The 18,221-nt window shown below is 39.1% G+C and overlaps 1 protein-coding gene across 1 annotated transcript; it reads left to right on the top strand.

Annotated features, from left to right (window-relative positions):
* Positions 1 to 2,654: 2,654 nt before the first annotated feature.
* LOC129099260 (solute carrier family 26 member 6-like) lies at positions 2,655 to 18,221 on the top strand. The gene is made up of 20 exons (XM_054608429.1): positions 2,655 to 2,733; positions 3,022 to 3,161; positions 3,680 to 3,819; positions 4,438 to 4,548; positions 5,624 to 5,799; positions 6,249 to 6,413; positions 6,805 to 6,957; positions 7,076 to 7,158; positions 7,261 to 7,408; positions 7,498 to 7,611; positions 8,817 to 8,894; positions 9,348 to 9,443; positions 10,729 to 10,835; positions 11,009 to 11,078; positions 11,741 to 11,833; positions 13,612 to 13,725; positions 14,025 to 14,171; positions 14,362 to 14,416; positions 15,336 to 15,472; positions 17,736 to 18,221. Exons 2-20 carry the CDS (start codon positions 3,034 to 3,036, stop codon positions 17,757 to 17,759), a joined length of 2,139 nt encoding a protein of 712 aa, XP_054464404.1. The 5' UTR covers positions 2,655 to 2,733; positions 3,022 to 3,033; the 3' UTR covers positions 17,760 to 18,221.

The following is an 18,221-nucleotide window of genomic DNA, read 5'->3' as shown; positions in this document are numbered from 1 at the left end:
GATAAAGATATCTGCCTAGCATTAATAAAACATGGCAATGTAGTTGAATTGCCTGTTATATTACTTTGAGAAATATGGTAAAGTAAAACCAGGAAAAAAAATTAGCAGAGGATGGTTTCGATCCATCGACCTCTGGGTTATGGGCCCAGCACGCTTCCGCTGCGCCACTCTGCTGCCGGGCTCAAAGGCCTGTGTAATGTGGACTAAGTTAGTCATAACCTGGTGGTTTAGCTAGTCATACTAAGATAAGTGACATGAAGGGTAATGTTATCTCCTCCTCTAGCTCCAGTAACTAATGGGACACAAATAAGTGTTTCAATTGTGGTTTAAGCTAATGGGTATGTGCTATAAAATGTAAATTTAGTTCACAATTGTTTGATATAATTATTGTAATTTGTTGTAATTTCCAATAGTGAAAGTGGAATTAATCAGACTATATGATAATGTTGTGCCCACTTGTTTTTAAGGGAGGATTCTTTCTGTTGACAATGTGGAGCTGCCGTTTGTCATCTGGATCGCTGCTTGTGGATGACCTCCTCTGGTCTCAAACTCTGACATCTGACAGGGGGTGGTAGTAACCAAATCAAAGGAAACGCAACAAAAGAGGATTCAATGACAGAGTTTGACATTAACCATGGCTCATGGCCAGCAAATATCCCCTGCTGGTGGCCGCCTGAAGCCATCAAGTTTGATCAGGTTTTAAATGGTTTCGATCCACTGACCTCCGGTTTTATGGGCCTATTTTGTTACACAGCATGGAGACTCCAGTGTCCAATGGATTCTTTTTTTAGCTCAAAGATGGTACTTCAGTACATCCCTGAAGTGAGCAAACCAATGACTAGAACACTGGTTCTAGTTGTTCAACCTTGTCCTGAACTAATGCTATTTTCCTGACACCTACAGTAGTTGGCTTATATGCCAAATTCATAGAAAATGAAAGTGACTGTGTTCATTTTCAAACAGGCATAATTTGTGTGATATTTTTCCAGCAATCTTTGGGTTAACTCAAGTTTTACTGTCTCACATAGCTGCCTCACTTTTACCCGGTGAAGATCACCATGATAACCTATGGTGCAAGGGTAACCCAGCCACTGATCAATCACGTCCCTGGAAAGTCATGATTCCTACAGGATCCTAACAGGGACAAAAGGACTCACATTATGATAAAGTGACGAATAATAAAGAGCAATATCCAATACGGTGATAAGGTGTAGACAGGATGGTTTTTATTCATGGATATCTGGGTTATGGGCACAGCACAACTTGCTGTTAATCAAACTCACAATCACGGTCTTAGCACGCCAGCGCCTTATCCAATAGGCCACCAGGGTTTAACACCTCAGCGTGACCAGTTCTGTCAACGCACATTGAGTTCCGCTATTAAACAACAATATTGGCGACCCGATGTTGTGTTTAAATTCAGATAAAACAATGGACATCAAAATGTCACTATCTTTGTTTTTGTACTCTCTCAGTTTCTTCAACGTCATACAAAAGCAAGTCCAAGGTGATCTATCTTGGGGTTTTCACAAATATGTGACTAAGCAATGAAAAGATAAATGACGATTAATGGACCTATAAAATACAGTTGTCTTTACAAAAAGCATATTGTTTGTCCTGCTTAGTTAACGGGTATCTGTTTGTCCAATGATTAAACAGGCCCTCCAATTCACTTAACTGTGGTGATACCAGGATTCAACAAGAACAACCATGACTCAGCAAAAATGGCTGACTAATCTAATCACACAAAGATAAGACATAAAACCTACAGTTAAGATATGTCTAAGACTGTCTAATTTAAAGTGAGCATACTATGATTTGTTTCTAAATTTTTCTCTGTATTCATCCGACCTCTCATTTCTTTAGTCTCCTGTGTGTATTTATAGCATGCTGTGTTCCTGTAAGGTCAAATTCACATTTAGATTACGTTACTTTCATTTTTTACTTATGTCTTGAAGGACAAAAGGTGGTTTACACAATAAATAAAAAATCTATGACAATCATTACAAAAACAGAAAACTTAGTCACTCTATAAATGTTCAAACAGGCGGGGTCATCTCTAATTTGTGCCACTTCTGTTACCGCCTCAACAGAACAACTGCGCGTTAGAACTTTGCCCTCTCCCTCGACAACTATATCAAATTCTAGATTTCCCTTCAAGGTCTCAAGGCACAGCAGTGGAGCCACAACATAGATAGAGACTGTCTCACCTCAGACAACTGAGGGAGAGAGGAGACAGAGAGGAAAGAGGAAAACAATACATATATATATATATTTATGCAACGTTTATTTCTGTTTTTTCCTATTTTGTCAGAGAATCCTCTCCGTGGTGGATTATAAATTCCTTCATCTGTTGGCTACAACAAAAAATCAATCAGGACTTTTCGTTTGGTACCACTTGGATCTGATGGAAAACTCTACACCAGATTCAATTTGAAGCCCAGGGACCACTGCACACAGAGAGGATTAATTCTTCATGAAAACGGATGTGCAATGTTATGATTGAAGGAACTTTTTTATTATTAAGGTGAAAGACCAGAAATAGACTTGGACTTGGATCTATTCCTCTGAACTGGAAAAACGGATAAAAGACATCAGCATTGAAGACTCAACATTATATCACTCCTTTGAAAACCTACACTAAACGTGCATGGTTCATCTCAGGGCTTCAGAAGGTTCTGGGCTTTTTGTAAGATAAATCTTTTCATTTTTCTAAATCGGCAGGAACACAAGGTAATTATTATCAGATGTTTCAGTATAGTCCCAGAGTTATTGTTTTTTCTTTTTACAGCTGTTTATGTGCCGAAACTATAATTAAATTAAGATCTTATGGATGTAGTAATTTGTTATACTTTTTTAAGATATATTTTTTGGTCTTACTTGAAAAAATAAATTAAATGGAAACACTGTGTAAAATACAATGGCTACATTTGGGCAATACCGTTTGAAAAATACAAGCAATTGATTTTCTGCCAAAACTAATTTGTAAGAAAATAAGTTATCTTTTTGTTTCTGTTCCAGCTAGTTGAAGCCATGGCAGAGAGGAGACGGATGGGTTACAGCGTGCACAGGGATATCCTGGACGAAGACGCAGTGGATGAGATGGCAAGAAGGTCTGACTCAAAGCCACCTCTGTCTCAGAAGGTCAAAGAGTCAATGAGGTAAAGCTCCCCCACATCTTCTCTCCAGTGCGTCTAAACGTATTTCCTGTTTGTTTATTCAGGCACATAGAACACAGCAGTTACACTCAGAATAAATTACTCACCATACACCAGATTTCTTAAATAAAGTACTAAACTTATTGTGCTCTACTTGTATATTTTAGTTCAAGCTAGAACCTCTGGCCCCTGATTACACAAACCAAATCAAAAGAACAATTTTCACTCAGCAACGCGCATTAACTTCTGTTTTATCTACATATTATTATCTTCTTGGAAAAGCTGTACAGGGGTGCGCATGTCAAAACGTTTGGCCAAAGTACCTTTACCTTTACAAATGTTGAAATATATAGGTATATAATATAATATATATAATATATATAGAGAGATAAAACAGCTAGTCTGAGGCCAAAATCAACAATTCATGTCTATCCACATGTAAGAATACTGTTTAGTTCACTAATGATTACATGACAGGAAACTTATTTTTCTCTGTCTGTCTCTCTGACACACGAACTCAGGTGTTCTGGTCCCAGGTTGAAGAGCTGCCTGCTGGGCAGCGTTCCTGTGGTGTCATGGCTGCCTCGTTACTCCATCAGAGAGAACGCCCTGGGTGACCTGATTTCTGGAATCAGTGTGGGGATCATGCAGCTTCCACAGGGTGACCACGATTGTTTTTTCCTATGCCGATGTCAAAGCAATTTTAATAACTCACTAGTTAAGATGTTATAATAATAATTTCCAGAATCTTCTCTGCTGTGTATTTAGAGATGTTTATGTTGTAGTGGTGTGTCCACCTGCTGAGCCCTTCAATCAGCACGAGTTACTTCTAAAAATCCTAAATTACAAAAAACAGATTGCTGTCTCTTTTCCATTGAACTGACACCCTTCATCTCTGTTCTCTATAGGCCTGCTTAATAAAACCTGGTCCTGCGCTCCATAAGAGTAGTTCATGTTATGCATATGATTTGGATTGTAATTTTTAAAGGTAAACTTGTTAACACAAACATTCAAAAGGGAGCTGCTGTTGGAATAGACAGACATCACTATTAAATCTTTTTTTTTTTCAATGTTAAACTATTTTAAATAAAATGTTCACAATCTTTATCCATGTACGGTAACTTTATTTGTAGAAGACATAAAGGAAGAAATGCTGTTATAATTGTAATGGTAATCTGCAGGTTTTGCATTACCCTACTACTCATTATATTACTTGTTATTAGCTGCCGTCTAATTATTACTGTATTGTTGGAAATCATATCCTCTGTTATCAGCACAGGTATGGCCTATTCCCTGCTAGCAGCTGTTCCTGCAGTCTTTGGACTTTACTCCTCCTTCTACCCAGTCCTCATCTACTTCATCTTTGGCACCTCCAAGCACATCTCAATAGGTTTGTACTTCAACTGCACACCAGTCATTTTGACAAGGGGGGAGTAATCCACCATAAAGTTAATTGGATAGTATGAAAAAGAAGAACAAGAAATAGAGCAGGATTACTAACACACGGAAAGACACATTTTTCATTGTCGGTAATCGACAAGGTTCAGGTTTTAATCAAAGACATACAGTATATGATATTTCTAGCTGAAGCCCTTCTATTGGTTGATTGAGAGGAAGTCATTACAAAACTTTTGACATGTTTGTTTTTAAAACAACTAAAAAATGTTTCTCAAAACTTGAAGTATTTCTCAATAATTCTAATGTTCATGAGTAAATGGAAAAGGAAAAAGAGTTTAAACATTCTAAGACAATTCGGCTAATCTGCTCGTTAAAGTCTGAGTAAGTGTGGTCCTATCAGCCATGGCCACCCGTTTTAATTATTTCAACTTTTGTCCTGAAAAATCATGTTTTGTTGTCAGTTTGGCTTGGCAGACCTGTCTAAATACTACAATATTCCTGAGCCTCTGCCACCGATGCCATGGAGGGAACCAGTTAAAGCCTTGGATTACAGTGACAGCAAATTCAAAAAGGTTTTACGTAGAATTTATGAACAACCCAGCGCCAAACTTCTATTCATCTTCTGATTATCTGGCAGAGTGCCATGCCGATTCAAACCATAGAAGTGCTCCAACTTTGTGTAATGCCACATTGTCTATAGGAAAATAAATAGGATGTTTACTTCTGGAACCAGAGTCCTCCCAAAAAAGCTCATCCAACTTTACGATTGCTTTTTTATATTGCTCTTTCTTCTTGGTAGGTGTAAATACATCAGCTTCCAAAAGATGTCAAACCAGTAAAAAGGGGACAGTCAAAACCAGAAAGTAAAATAACCCAAATGGTTACAACTGTTACCACGTTGGCAGAAGATAATGTATCTCATAGGACCACTTCAGAGGTGGCAAGAAGCTGAGGAAGAAAATGGGCTTCAGGACCAAGGGCATTGAGAAAGATGTCTCTCTAAATATCAAATATGTTTTTTAATGGCCAGCAAAATATGTGTTGATGTCTTTGTCTCCCTTCTTTAGGAACATATGCAGTGATGAGTGTGATGATAGGAGGGGTGACGGAGCGATTAGCACCAGACTCCAACTTTATGACATGGGACAATATGACCAACTCCAGTATAGTCGACATCCTCTCCCGGGACGCAGAGAGGGTCAGAGTGGCTGCAGCCGTCACCTTCTTGTCTGGAATATTTCAGGTAAAAAAGAGTTACTGGAAGTCAAATATTTTGGAGTAATCCTTCCATTGGCTGTTGATGTTTCTTGGACAGAATGCCGTCAACACTATCAATAGACACATGCTGCTAACAAGAAATACATGTCGCTCTTTGTAGACAAAGTGTTTAACCTTTAATAGGATCAATTTCTTTGAGCCTTTATATACTAACTGTGACCTTGAGCAAGAAAACTCTTGGATCATCCACTGTCCAGGTAACTGTAAAAGGTAACATTTTAATAAATTAGCTATGATGGCTTAGGCCAGTGTATTAGTGAACGCGTTGTTCCTTGTGCAGCTGTAAAGCTTCACACTGGCTATCATCTACAAACCGAATATTATTTGAAGCTACAAGTGCATGGCTGCTGTGTCCCTGTTTGTCTTCCCCTCTTGTTAATGTGAAGCTCCATGTGTCTTTCAACATGTGTGTAGATTCTGCTCGGCCTAGTCCAGTTTGGTTTCGTTGTGACCTACCTGTCTGAGCCGCTGGTCCGAGGTTACACCACAGGAGCTGCCATCCACGTCATCGTGTCCCAGCTCAAATACACCTTTGGCATCAGCCCTCTGAGACACAGTGGACCCTTGTCATTGATATACGTAAGAAAGGACACAGTCGTCAACACATGCTGGCTTCTACATGTTTTTTTAATCATATTAAAGAGTAATGCTGAATTATTTCCAAAGCGTTTTAGGATTGTGGACAGTCCTGAGTGACTTCTACAAGTGAGAGAATAAAACTTCATCAAGCATACTGTGCTACAAAATATATAATATGTATCTCTACCCCTCTGATAAGCATGATTTTATCTCTGCAACACATCAGCCAGGACTGAGACCTTTTCTTCCGCCTGTCACAGTCATTACTGTAATGGACAAGAATCTAACATGAGCATTGTATATTCTTGTATAAAATGTTGTACTACTTATTTCTCTTGTGGTTCCTTCTATAAGCATTTAAGCGACAATGCTATTATTCCTTTCATTCCAGACGGTGTTGGAGATATGCTATCTCATTCCAAAGACAAACATTGGTACTCTTGTGGTCAGTATCGTCGCTATAATCGGCCTCATCCTCACTAAGGAGCTCAACTCATACTTGAGTAAAAAACTACCTATTCCTATACCCGTGGAGCTGCTTGGTGTGAGTACACAGTGGTATATGCACTTGTAATATACTCTCTGGACAGCTAGTTCCTTACAAAGACACGCACAATAACACTTACAGCCACTCATACATCTCTTATTATCTGTTTCTCCAGATTGTAATTGCTACAGTCATCTCCTGGCAAGTTAACTTGGCGGAGAGATATGGAGTGGATGTGGTGGGACTGATTCCCTCAGGGTGAGAAACACACACACCAAACATACAGGAATGTGTGTTTACGCTTGTGAAAAGTGAAAGTGTTTGTAATGGGTGATGTATTACTCTGTCCATGTCTACCAGCCTCCAGCCGCCTGTTCTCCCAACTGCCTCTCTGTTTGGTCAGGTGATCGGGGATGCCTTCGCTCTGGCTGTGGTTGGCTACGGCATCGCCATCTCGCTGGGACGAATCTTTGCCCTAAAATATGGATACAAGGTGGACAGCAACCAGGTAGGGTGGTGATGGATGGAATCCAGGATGAACTGCTCTTTTAGAGTTAATATCTTGTATATAAATAGTGTGAGTTTCCTTTGTTTCAGGAACTAATCGCTCTGGGTCTGAGTAACTCAATCGGAGGAATCTTCCAGTGTTTCGCCATCAGCTGCTCCATGTCTCGAACCATGGTTCAGGAGAGCACAGGCGGGAAGACTCAGGTTAGTATGAGTGGACATTATCCTGCTGAACTGCCCTTGAGTAATATTTTTTGAGGGTGCTTTTATCTCTGTGCAGAGAGCCTTCTGTACGATTTTTAGAAATCAGTCAGCAATGTAGGTTTAGTTTGAGACTATTACATTTATGGGCTATTTGGATTTTATGGATCATTTCATATAGTAAGTCCTGTATTTTCGAACTTACCCCTCCTAGTATCAATACAGAAAAAATCCCAAACCAAAACAGTCTACTTGGCTAAACCACTTGAGATAGGTGAGGAAATGTGGTGTATTTCTTAGCTTACCCTTCAATGGTAAATGGGCTGCATATGTGTAACACCTTCCTAATTTACCAGACATACAGGCTCTTATTCACCCATTCACACACACATTCATTCATCAATTGTGGCGGAGCTGTCATGCGAGGCACTGACCTGCCCATCAAAACCAACTTGGGGTTCAGTGTCTTTCTCAAGGACAAAGGAGCCGGGGATTGAAAAGCCGCCAACCTTGTAATTACAGGATGATTCACAGCTGTCCCGATGATAACCAGGACGTAGCAGCCTTCTGTTAGGCCACTACCTAGAGCTCATCCTGCTACTGATGCACCACTATAAAGTTACATTTAGACTGTTTTTCTTATTTACTTTACATGATATTTGTTGCTTCTCCTGTGTTTATTCCAAATAGTTGAACACCATTTCAGCAACTTTTAGAAAAATACTTATTGGATTTCATGCCTTGTTTTAACTTGGCCTTGCCGTTTCATGAGATGATTTTTCAGATCAGTATTTTCATCCCAACACTTCACTCCCAACGCTCATAGCTACAAAACTGGGCCATCTTAAAGGTTAAACGGAGTGAAAAAACTATGATAATTAATGTCACTCTGAAGTGGTATCATTAAAAAACACTTAGGCATTCGATTTTGGCTCACATTGTTGAAGTCCACCTACACAAACACAGATTGACTGAGAGGCTAAACCCATTTAGTATGACAACACCATTAATCAGCTGAGGCCCTTTTCAGAGGAGAGGAGAGGAGAGGCTTTAACTGATGGTGCCTCTCATAATCATGTACATATTCACTTTAATAATCACTACATCATTCATCTTCTCCTCTTCTTCTTCTTTAACTCCCTTCCTCTGATCTCTCTCTCCTGATTTTCATTCATCATGATTCTATCTTCCCCCTCTCTTCACTGCAGGTTGCTGGCGCTCTATCAGCAATAGTTATCCTTTTCATCACGCTCTGGATTGGAACTCTCTTTGAAGATTTGCCGAAGGTACTGTGTGTGTGGGTGTTTGAATGCCTTCACATCTGCTCACAAGCATGAGCATACGCGTCTCAGAAAGAATGTTTTTGCTAAATCGTGAGCCGACCTCCTCAAAGACAACAGCTGAGATTGTGTTGCTTTAAGGCCACAAACAGATACTACTTCAGCTTCGAACTAAAGAAATGGGCTACTTTTTAAGACAAATGATTAAACATTTAAAAGCAATGAATAAATCAGAGGCTGTAAAGCAAAGTTATGATATAAATATTATGTATGTAAACACTGCCATTCAGGTCTGACAACTCTGAGTCATTTGTTTGCAACCTATTGTACTCAACTACATGAAACTTCCACATCCTACATGAGAGGTTTATCTCAAACAAACTAACTCACCTTCATGTTTTAGACCTCAAAACTGGAGCTCTCCATATCATACTATATTATACTTGACTCACTTTGCAGGCAGTGCTGGCCGCCATCATCTTTGTCAACCTCCATGGCATGATGAAGCAATTCATGGATATCCCTGCACTGTGGAAGAGCAACAGAGTAGACATGGTGAGTGTACTAAAAACCATAGCTAAGGAAAGGGTTAATGTTTTGGGATAATTGATTCATCAATATATTGGTAACAGGATGTACTTCCCTGACATATCCGTATATTTTTCTCTACAGATTAAACTTTATTTTAAATCCCAGTGCTTCACAAGTGGGTCAGAAAAACCATGATTTATTCATGAAAACGTCTCCAGCACAAGAAACTCATGATGATGAAAACTAATGATCATATCGTTCAGCCAGAACTGAAATTTTCCCTTAATGTCGGAAACACAACATAGTTACCTCTTATAGGGCCCAAAGGTGACACAGTGGATGAAAAATGTAATAAGCATGACTGATTAAAATGACCAAAATACTACCAGCTGTTGTTGTACTTTGACATTAAGGTGAAATATAAGTCTGACTTGCAGAGTAAGCTTGTGAACAAGCTAAGTCAACTTGCTTATGCTATCTTAACTTGCTATTGCTAACATGCTAAACTTTACATGCTGAATTTTAGTGTTGACATGTTAACATGAGTGCAGAAATTAGCATGCTAAGAAGAATACACATTAGCATGCTAATATGCCAACATATACACGATTCAGAGCACGTCCTGCTCAGATGGTAATCACAGGCAGCCGAGGGAGAAAAAACACTTTCATCAGCCTTCTTAAGTCCAAGTTGAAGATACAGTGAATTTGTGACAGCTTTAATATCTCTTGAAAAGAGACACAGAAGTGTCTAAACCAGTGGTAGAATGGCTGCAAAGATATTATTGATGGTAGATTTATTTAAATCAAATGTTCACAAAAACAAATTAAAAGGAGCTATACACTGCTTGTTGGGTCTGTCATGTTTCACTTCTGAAGAAATGTGAAACACGATGAAAATAGCAAATTTAGGCTGGTGTGAAAATAAAGCTAATAACATGGATAAACATCTGAAACCTATGGGAATAATGCATGAACACTCTATAGTTGAAAAAAATGGGATGTTTTCCCATTCTGCCAACCGTTTGAATGCAGTATAAGTCAATATAGCTGTTGAAAAACACCTGAGACTGACACATATGCTCAAACTGATTAGGCCACTTCAAAGAGTTAAGTAATGGCCTCCCCTGTGGGGCCACAATCAAGTCAAACTTCAGATTTCCCTCCACTAATAGCATCTAACAATAGAAAAGTTGCATTTTGTCTCCGTCCAACACCTTTGCCTCTGTAACAAGCACTTCATTTAAGGGTCGCTGGACTTATTGCTTTACTACCCGTCGATCATTATCACTCTCTTTTTCTATTTCCAGGTGGTCTGGGTGGCCACCTTCCTCCTCACCTTGCTGTTAAACCCTGACCTGGGACTGGCTGCTTCCATCGGTTTCTCCATGCTCACCGTCATCTTCAGGACACAGCTGTAGGAATACACCCACACACACCCACAATTATACACTAATGAACACATGTTCAGTGCGAACATTAAACCATCAATCACCACACCAAACAATGGTGTCATTCTTTTGCAGACCATGTCCGAACATAAAATATTACAAATTGTTCATACCGTTCTTTGTTTTATGTGTATTCCAGACCCAAATACTCCATACTAGGGCAGGTCCCAGGCACTGACATTTACAGGCCACTGGAGGACTACGAGCAGGTATGTGCATTATATTTAAACTTGAAATTGGGGTTCAGGGCGAGAACTGATCTAGGGATGAATAGAATAAGAAAAGCAAATGTGACTCATGTCAGTAGCATGAACACCATCTATGATGTCTTTCAAATGAGCAGTTTATAAAACACACCTCAGTGTCTTGTGGCCTTGAGATTATAGCCAATAGAGTAAAATATAGAGGTGTTATGTACGCACGCTCCACTTCACCCATAAAGTGTTATTCAGCAACTACTTTTATTTTCTATTTTAAACTGTAAACTTAACTAGTCCTGTTGTCCAGCCTTGAAGAAGTGATCAGCTAATCACGTAACATTTTATTAACACCTAATCTGTAAAACCTGTATTTCTTTGTACTTTGAATATCACATCTATTAAACAATTGGAAAGCCTGGGATACCTTACTGCCTTTATATGAGGAATTAATTAACACAATACATCACTGAACAAATAATAAAACAATACAACAAAGACAATTGATTTCTCACTGTTCTAAAATTGGATACTAAACATTATTGGTGTAACCAATACCTGCTAAACATCAGTATATTAGCATTTGCATCGTGACCAGGCCAGCATGCTGATGTTAGCATTTAGCTCAAAGCATGTTTAATGGATGAACTCATGAACTGAGCGATTGGTTTCAGGTGAAGCGGTTGCCAGGGATTTTGATTTTCCGTTCCTCTGCCACCCTCTACTTCGCCAATGCTGAGATGTACCAAGAAGCACTTGGAGAGAAGGTGAGGACACACACACCCTTAACCTACCTTTGACATTTATCATAACCCTAAAACCAGGTCTTAACCCTTAACAGCTCTTTAAAGAAGTGCTGACTGATGAATTGTCCTCACACTAAAGGTCTAAAAGTAAAGTTAGTCCTCACAAAGATAGTGCCAGCACCAGAACATTAACACATGAATATAAATACGTATTGATATAATAATCCGGACGCCTCCAAAAAAACAGTATCATACATACAAACACCATAATGGAAACATAAGCCCCAATTTATATGAACATACAGATAAAAACACCACAGCTACACACACATAAAAAGAAAAAGAAACAACCACCTCCAGCAACAATCCTTTATGTCACGATTTCCTTGCAATTAACTCCTCTCTAGCAAACATTATTTCTGACACACTAATAACTGACCCGCCATTTCACCAAATCACACATCACGACCGTGACAGACATTGTTGGAAATGTCATCCTACCATTTTCTCCTCTCCTTTCTTCCGCTAAACTTTTGTTTGAACACTGCCCTCCCTCTCTTTCCTCCCCCCTTTCTTCCTCCTCCTCCTCCTCCTCCTCTGTCACGTCTCTTTGGGGGAAATGGGAAGACAGATTGAAGGAAGTTAAAAAAAAGATGACAAAAGATGGAGGGAGGGTGAGAGGCAGAGCTTGAATAAGGGTGGGAGATAATGGAGCAGCTCATTCATTAAAATGTCAGCATGTCAAAGCCACAGGGTCGCTCTTTTCTTGCTTATCTTTGATGCAGATTTAAGCTTTCATAGAGCTGTTGTTCACTGGCAGAGGTTGCACGTCTGTTTACAAGTTGGGAAATTGAGGAATTATGGTAATTTTCTATCTGGATGATGAGACTTTCTACTCGACCAGTCACTGTGGCGTGCAGACTACTTTCCAAGAAATAGTGAGAGTTACTGGGGAAATATGGGATCACTTACTGCTTGTCCTCACCGGTAGTGATTAAGCTAATGGGTTGCACTTGTGTAAGGGGATACTAATGCTGTAATTATATGACCAAGTGATGTCAGGCAGCAAGAAAGGTTTTTAGAAGTAACTCATACATTGTTTTTGCATGAATTATTGTTCCTATCATCCAATGATATTGTCTTGATGAGTTAAAATGTCCTACAAACTCCTAAGCTGTGTTTTTGAGATGCTAATAGCTATCAATTTTGTTTAGGAGAAGTAGGAAGGCACGAATGGCTGTTATCGAATTCACACAAAACACTTCCATTCCAAGGCTTGATAATCTTCTTTTTCTAGCAAGGAAATGTATAATATTGAATTGGATTCAAGAAAAGATCCCATCGGTAACAGAGAGGTATAAAGAAATATTCAGAGAACTACCCATGGAAAGACTTAGTGCCAAAACAAAAGGAAATGAGAACAGCTTCATAGATGTATGGCAGCCACTAATAAATGAAGAACCCAAAGATCTAAGTGACTCAATTCAATGAGGAAGTGGCACAATAGACTGGAAAGCTCTAGAGGACCTTCTACATTTTAATAAGCTTCAATATGGTTTGTTGCAAAGTAAAATACATGTATCCTGTAATTCCTCTGAAGTAAGTACTCATGTGTTCTCATGAATATGTGAAATTTAAATTGTGTGTATTTTGCTTAAGATAAAAGAAAGTCACAGAAGAATTGAAGAAGTGGTGCATTGCAGTCATAATGGTTCCTCAGGAGGAAGCAACATTTGACTGGCTTTAGAAAAAGTATGTGAACTTCACTATCTGTGGTTGTCCTTTGTTGTTTATTTTAGTCTGGCATTGACATTACCAAAATCCTGTCAGCAAAGAAGAAACTTGAGGCCAAAAGGAAGAGGCATGAGAAGAAAAATGCCAAGAAAGCTGCCAAGAGGAACGCAGTGACCACGGTGAGGACGACCACAGACATGATTACCATAAATGGTGCAAAAGGAGTTTTTTCCTCTATATTTGAATACTTGAAGACCCCCAGCAGAGGTGGATTAATATCGCGACACATTTCCAATGCAACTGTCTTCTTATACAAAAGTATTTTTTGTGAGTTTAACAGAAATATAACAAAGAAATATTCAGACATTTCTGACCCTAAACCATGATGTTAATTTGAATTACTGGTAATGCAATTACCTTTGATTGCAATTTATCGTCTCAAGCAAAACATTTCAATGTTGTGTCTCCGCCTTTACAGGAGGGGGGGGCAGAGAGGGAGGAGCCGAAGGAGATTGCCATCATTGAGATGGATGATGAGCCCGACCCCTCACTCCCCAGAGCCATCATCCTCGACCTCAGCCCAGTCAACTTCCTGGATACTGTGGGAGTCAAGACGCTACGCGGCGTACGTATATGACACATATATATATTTCCCATTTACACATGTACATCTCTTAACTTAACTTTCCTCAATACATATACCCCTGTTGCTATTATTTAGCTCCTCAGGCATGACATTTTTGTAAATTGAATTGTCAGACTAATGAAATCATCCCCAGGCTGACCTTTGCTTGGTGCTTCTGTTTCTGTTTCAGATCCAGAAGGACTACGGGGAAATTTGTATAAAGGTGGTTCTCGCTGGCTGCTTGCGTAAGTCTGTCTACATCACTAGAAAAAAATGAAATAGATCTTTTTTGTTAGATTAATGAGAAATTAATGAGAAAAGATTATGCTACCGCTTACAGCTGTTTGTATGACTATCTGCTTACTTTATGTATCAGTGTTAGCAAAAAAAAATAATTTCTTAAATCTGTGGATTGATGCTCTTATAAATCCATTTGAGTACAGGGTTCCCATGTATCCTTAATAAGTATAAAAAGGCATTGATTTAATACATTTCTTCAATGTTGGTAACTGTAAAATTTGTAAAACTTTATTCCGAGTGGCATTAAAAAAGTTTTGAATTAAACTTGCCTCAAGCTTCAGAAACCTTTGAAATCTTCTGAGGTAAACCTTTGTAATCCCCTGACAGTTTGTCAGAAAAATAACTAAACCCCGCTGGGATTTCTCTGTCCCACATACTGTAACTCACACATGATGTATTTTTACATTCACGTTCCAGACTTCGCTTATCCACACACAATTTAAATTCATTCAACAACACAAGATGTTTTTTCAGCTTTCTGCTAGTGTTTTATTAACATTTCTGTGAAGTATATAGTTCGGTCAATAGCTGGTATGTTCTCCAGGAACATTATTCCAGGTGTGCTATGTCTGGTATGATGGATGAATATTAATATCTGGCGGGGATGGTTTTGCTTTTACTGTAATACTTCTCTTTATGTTTATTTTTTACATAGAAGCCCACACATTTATCTCACAACCACAATGCTAAGAGCCGTCCAGTTTATTTTGGAGGATCAGCAGCTCTAATTAGTCTGTAATGAGAAAAATGTTCTTTGTGTTTGGGCTTGCAAAGGGACTGCAAAGACTATTTACACCGTCAGGAATTATAACATGGTTTAATAAACACGAGGACTACCACTCACCCTTCCCTCTCTCTTTCTAGCTGGTGTCGTGGACAACCTGCAGGCTGGAGGTTTCTTTAACGACAAAGTGACAAAGTCCTGTCTCTTCTCCACCGTCCACGATGCCGTTCTGCACTGTCAGTCTGCTGGAAAAGACCAAGAGACGGAGATGTACTGCGTAAGCAATGCACACATGCAATCAAACAGACATCATACATCACAAAATAGAGTCATGGAGTGTGCCAGTGTTTCTTTCATTATCCAATAGTAAATTAGGTGGGCGTATTAAATTAGTTATATTAAGCCTGAAAGAGTAATAGGGCCGTTTTAAACCTGCAAGTCTGAACCAAGGTGAAAACAAAGGGACTAGTGTTTGTTTTGTTTTCACATTGCATAACTTCACACCTAAGCTATGTTTGCTTGTAGTTCTGGTTTGGAACAAACTGAAAATAACCAAACAAGGTAGGACCTTTAAACTAAGCACTGCTGTGCTCCTTGAAACTCAATAGTTGACAAACCGCTCTTAAAGCTCCGGGGGCAACGTAACAAGATTGACACAACGTGAAATGCAACTGAAATTTGCGAAAGACTGTTACATAGTAACTTGTTTCAGTGTCTGGGTTTTGTGCTGCATTCAGGGACACAATAGTAGTTACACATAATCTGGTATTTTTATTCACCAATTTGCAACACAGACCGTTTCATGAGACACAGTCAGTTGATAATTCTCTGTGGGTTTGTCAGTATGAGCGAGCCTTTTGCTATTATACATTGTCATTTGATCTACAGTTACAGTAATATAGTATTCATGTTCACAGTCGTGATCATTTGATTGTTTTCAGCAGAGGTGCTCATTCTATTATTGATTCAGTCAGGCTTCAATTACCTATTATAGTCTTTGCAGCAAATGAAAAATAATTGACATTCTGAATTGTGGTTGCCTGAACTAACACTACGCCGTCCCTCCTCAATACAGAACTCCAACTGAGCTTTGAATGAACGTGTTTGTATGTTAAACGTTGAATGTAGCGACAGTGCGTCCATGCATTACACTCTCCCAGTGAACCTCCTCACTGTTAGACAAAGAGTGAGGACAAGGTGAATTATCAATAATCTTAACAATCACATGTGGGAATGATGCGTTAAGACCCTAATATATTAATGGACAATGATTGAATGTTGATTCTGGATTGGTTCAGTGGTTGTTTCTCTGCAGAGTGACATGGACTGCAAATTGATTGCACACAGTGAGATGGTTGGGTGGAAATAGTATCACAGAATTACAGTAAAGTAAAAAATTATATTATATTTTCATGGGTTTGTATGCGTTTTGATACAAATACCTTGTGTGTTTTTTCACGCATAGTTAAATACAAATACCTAAACAGCATTCTGTTTTTCTTATATGCATCAGAAATACTGCAGATTCCAGCACACACCATTAATCTCCCTAACACATGGGCAATGGGTGTGTATGCGTGTCTGTCCTCATCTCATTTATGCACCTGTGCTTGCATGGATGTCTGCATATTGCTGTGCGCATGTGTTTTAGTATTTAGTTGGGGTGCGTGAGTCTTCTGTTTCTGCCCCCATAAGACAAAGCTAACTGAGAACAAAGAAGTGGCACTGTTCCATGAAATACAGTTTACAGGAGCAACCGCTTTTCATGGGAGAGTTATTGAACACACACACACACACACACACACACACACACACACACACACACACACACACACACACACACACACACACACACACACACACACTCAAACACAGTCACTGGCGCACACACAAAGGGATACAAAAATACAGAGGATGTAAGCGAGTGGATGGTAAGATGAGCATGAGGTTGGTCAAGAGAACTGTGCAAAAAACAAGACCACACTGGAACATGCATGCTGGCATTTGTGCAAATTAATGAACACATGCATATATACACATTCACATTCCCGCACTGTTTGAATATATTTCACATGGAAATGGTTTTACATAAGAGAAGCAAGTGGTTAGTTTGGAAATCCATCCGGCACATAGTGTATCTACAGCTCATTTAATTGCACTGAAGCATTGCAGCATATCAGAAATCAAGTCGAGTCTTACATTCACCCCCACGAGGCCCGTCAGAAATACAATATATAACATTTAACATAATGGAGTGAATGCAAGAATCCAAATGGTGCAAAGTGAAGACATCAGATTGAAAATAGTTTGACTCAGAACCATTATTTCTGAGATTGCGGCGTGCTGAGCCAACGTTTGAGGCACAATGTTTACAGTCCCGTTCTGTTCCTCCTCATTAACGCCGCTGATACTTTCATCCCACTGGAGGAAAAAAGAAAAATCTGGAACACATTTTGTCATCCGTCCCACTTGTTATCTCTGTTCTCCTCACTGTGGTTCTTCTTCTCTGTTTTGATCTCTCCTGTACTTCTGTTTCACAGATGATAGCAGAGACAATTTTTTGAGTCCTGAGAGGAATGACGGAGGATATTCTGAAGAGGTGCCAGACACTCTGTCTGTATGAGGATGTTATCCAGCGAGCTTCAGATTTATGGGACTGCCGTCTGTCACAAACACAAACACAGACACTCAAACCTGCACACACACACTCATAGTAACAAATACAATACATGAAGACAAAAAAAAACAGAATTCATATGAGAACAGAGTACGTACTCGGAGTCTGACAATGATATGGCTTGCTGGAGAAGCGTAGAAATCAAAGTGATGGAAAAACAACACAAATACAGACAGGAAGTTATTAGATTGCCTTTAATCAGTAACAAACACAAAATAAATACATGGATGGTTTATCTAGAAAAAACAAAAAATCTGCCAATGTCAATGTCAATGTACTAAAATGGAAAATAAATATTTTACATAGTCAAAAGCTTCTCATTGAATAGGAATGTTCATTTCCTTTCCAA

This window comes from Anoplopoma fimbria, chromosome 12, assembly GCF_027596085.1.
Source record: "Anoplopoma fimbria isolate UVic2021 breed Golden Eagle Sablefish chromosome 12, Afim_UVic_2022, whole genome shotgun sequence".
NCBI lineage: Eukaryota > Metazoa > Chordata > Actinopteri > Perciformes > Anoplopomatidae > Anoplopoma > Anoplopoma fimbria.
Note: the sequence above shows the minus strand (reverse complement) of the source record. Positions and strands in the feature narration are given on the sequence as shown.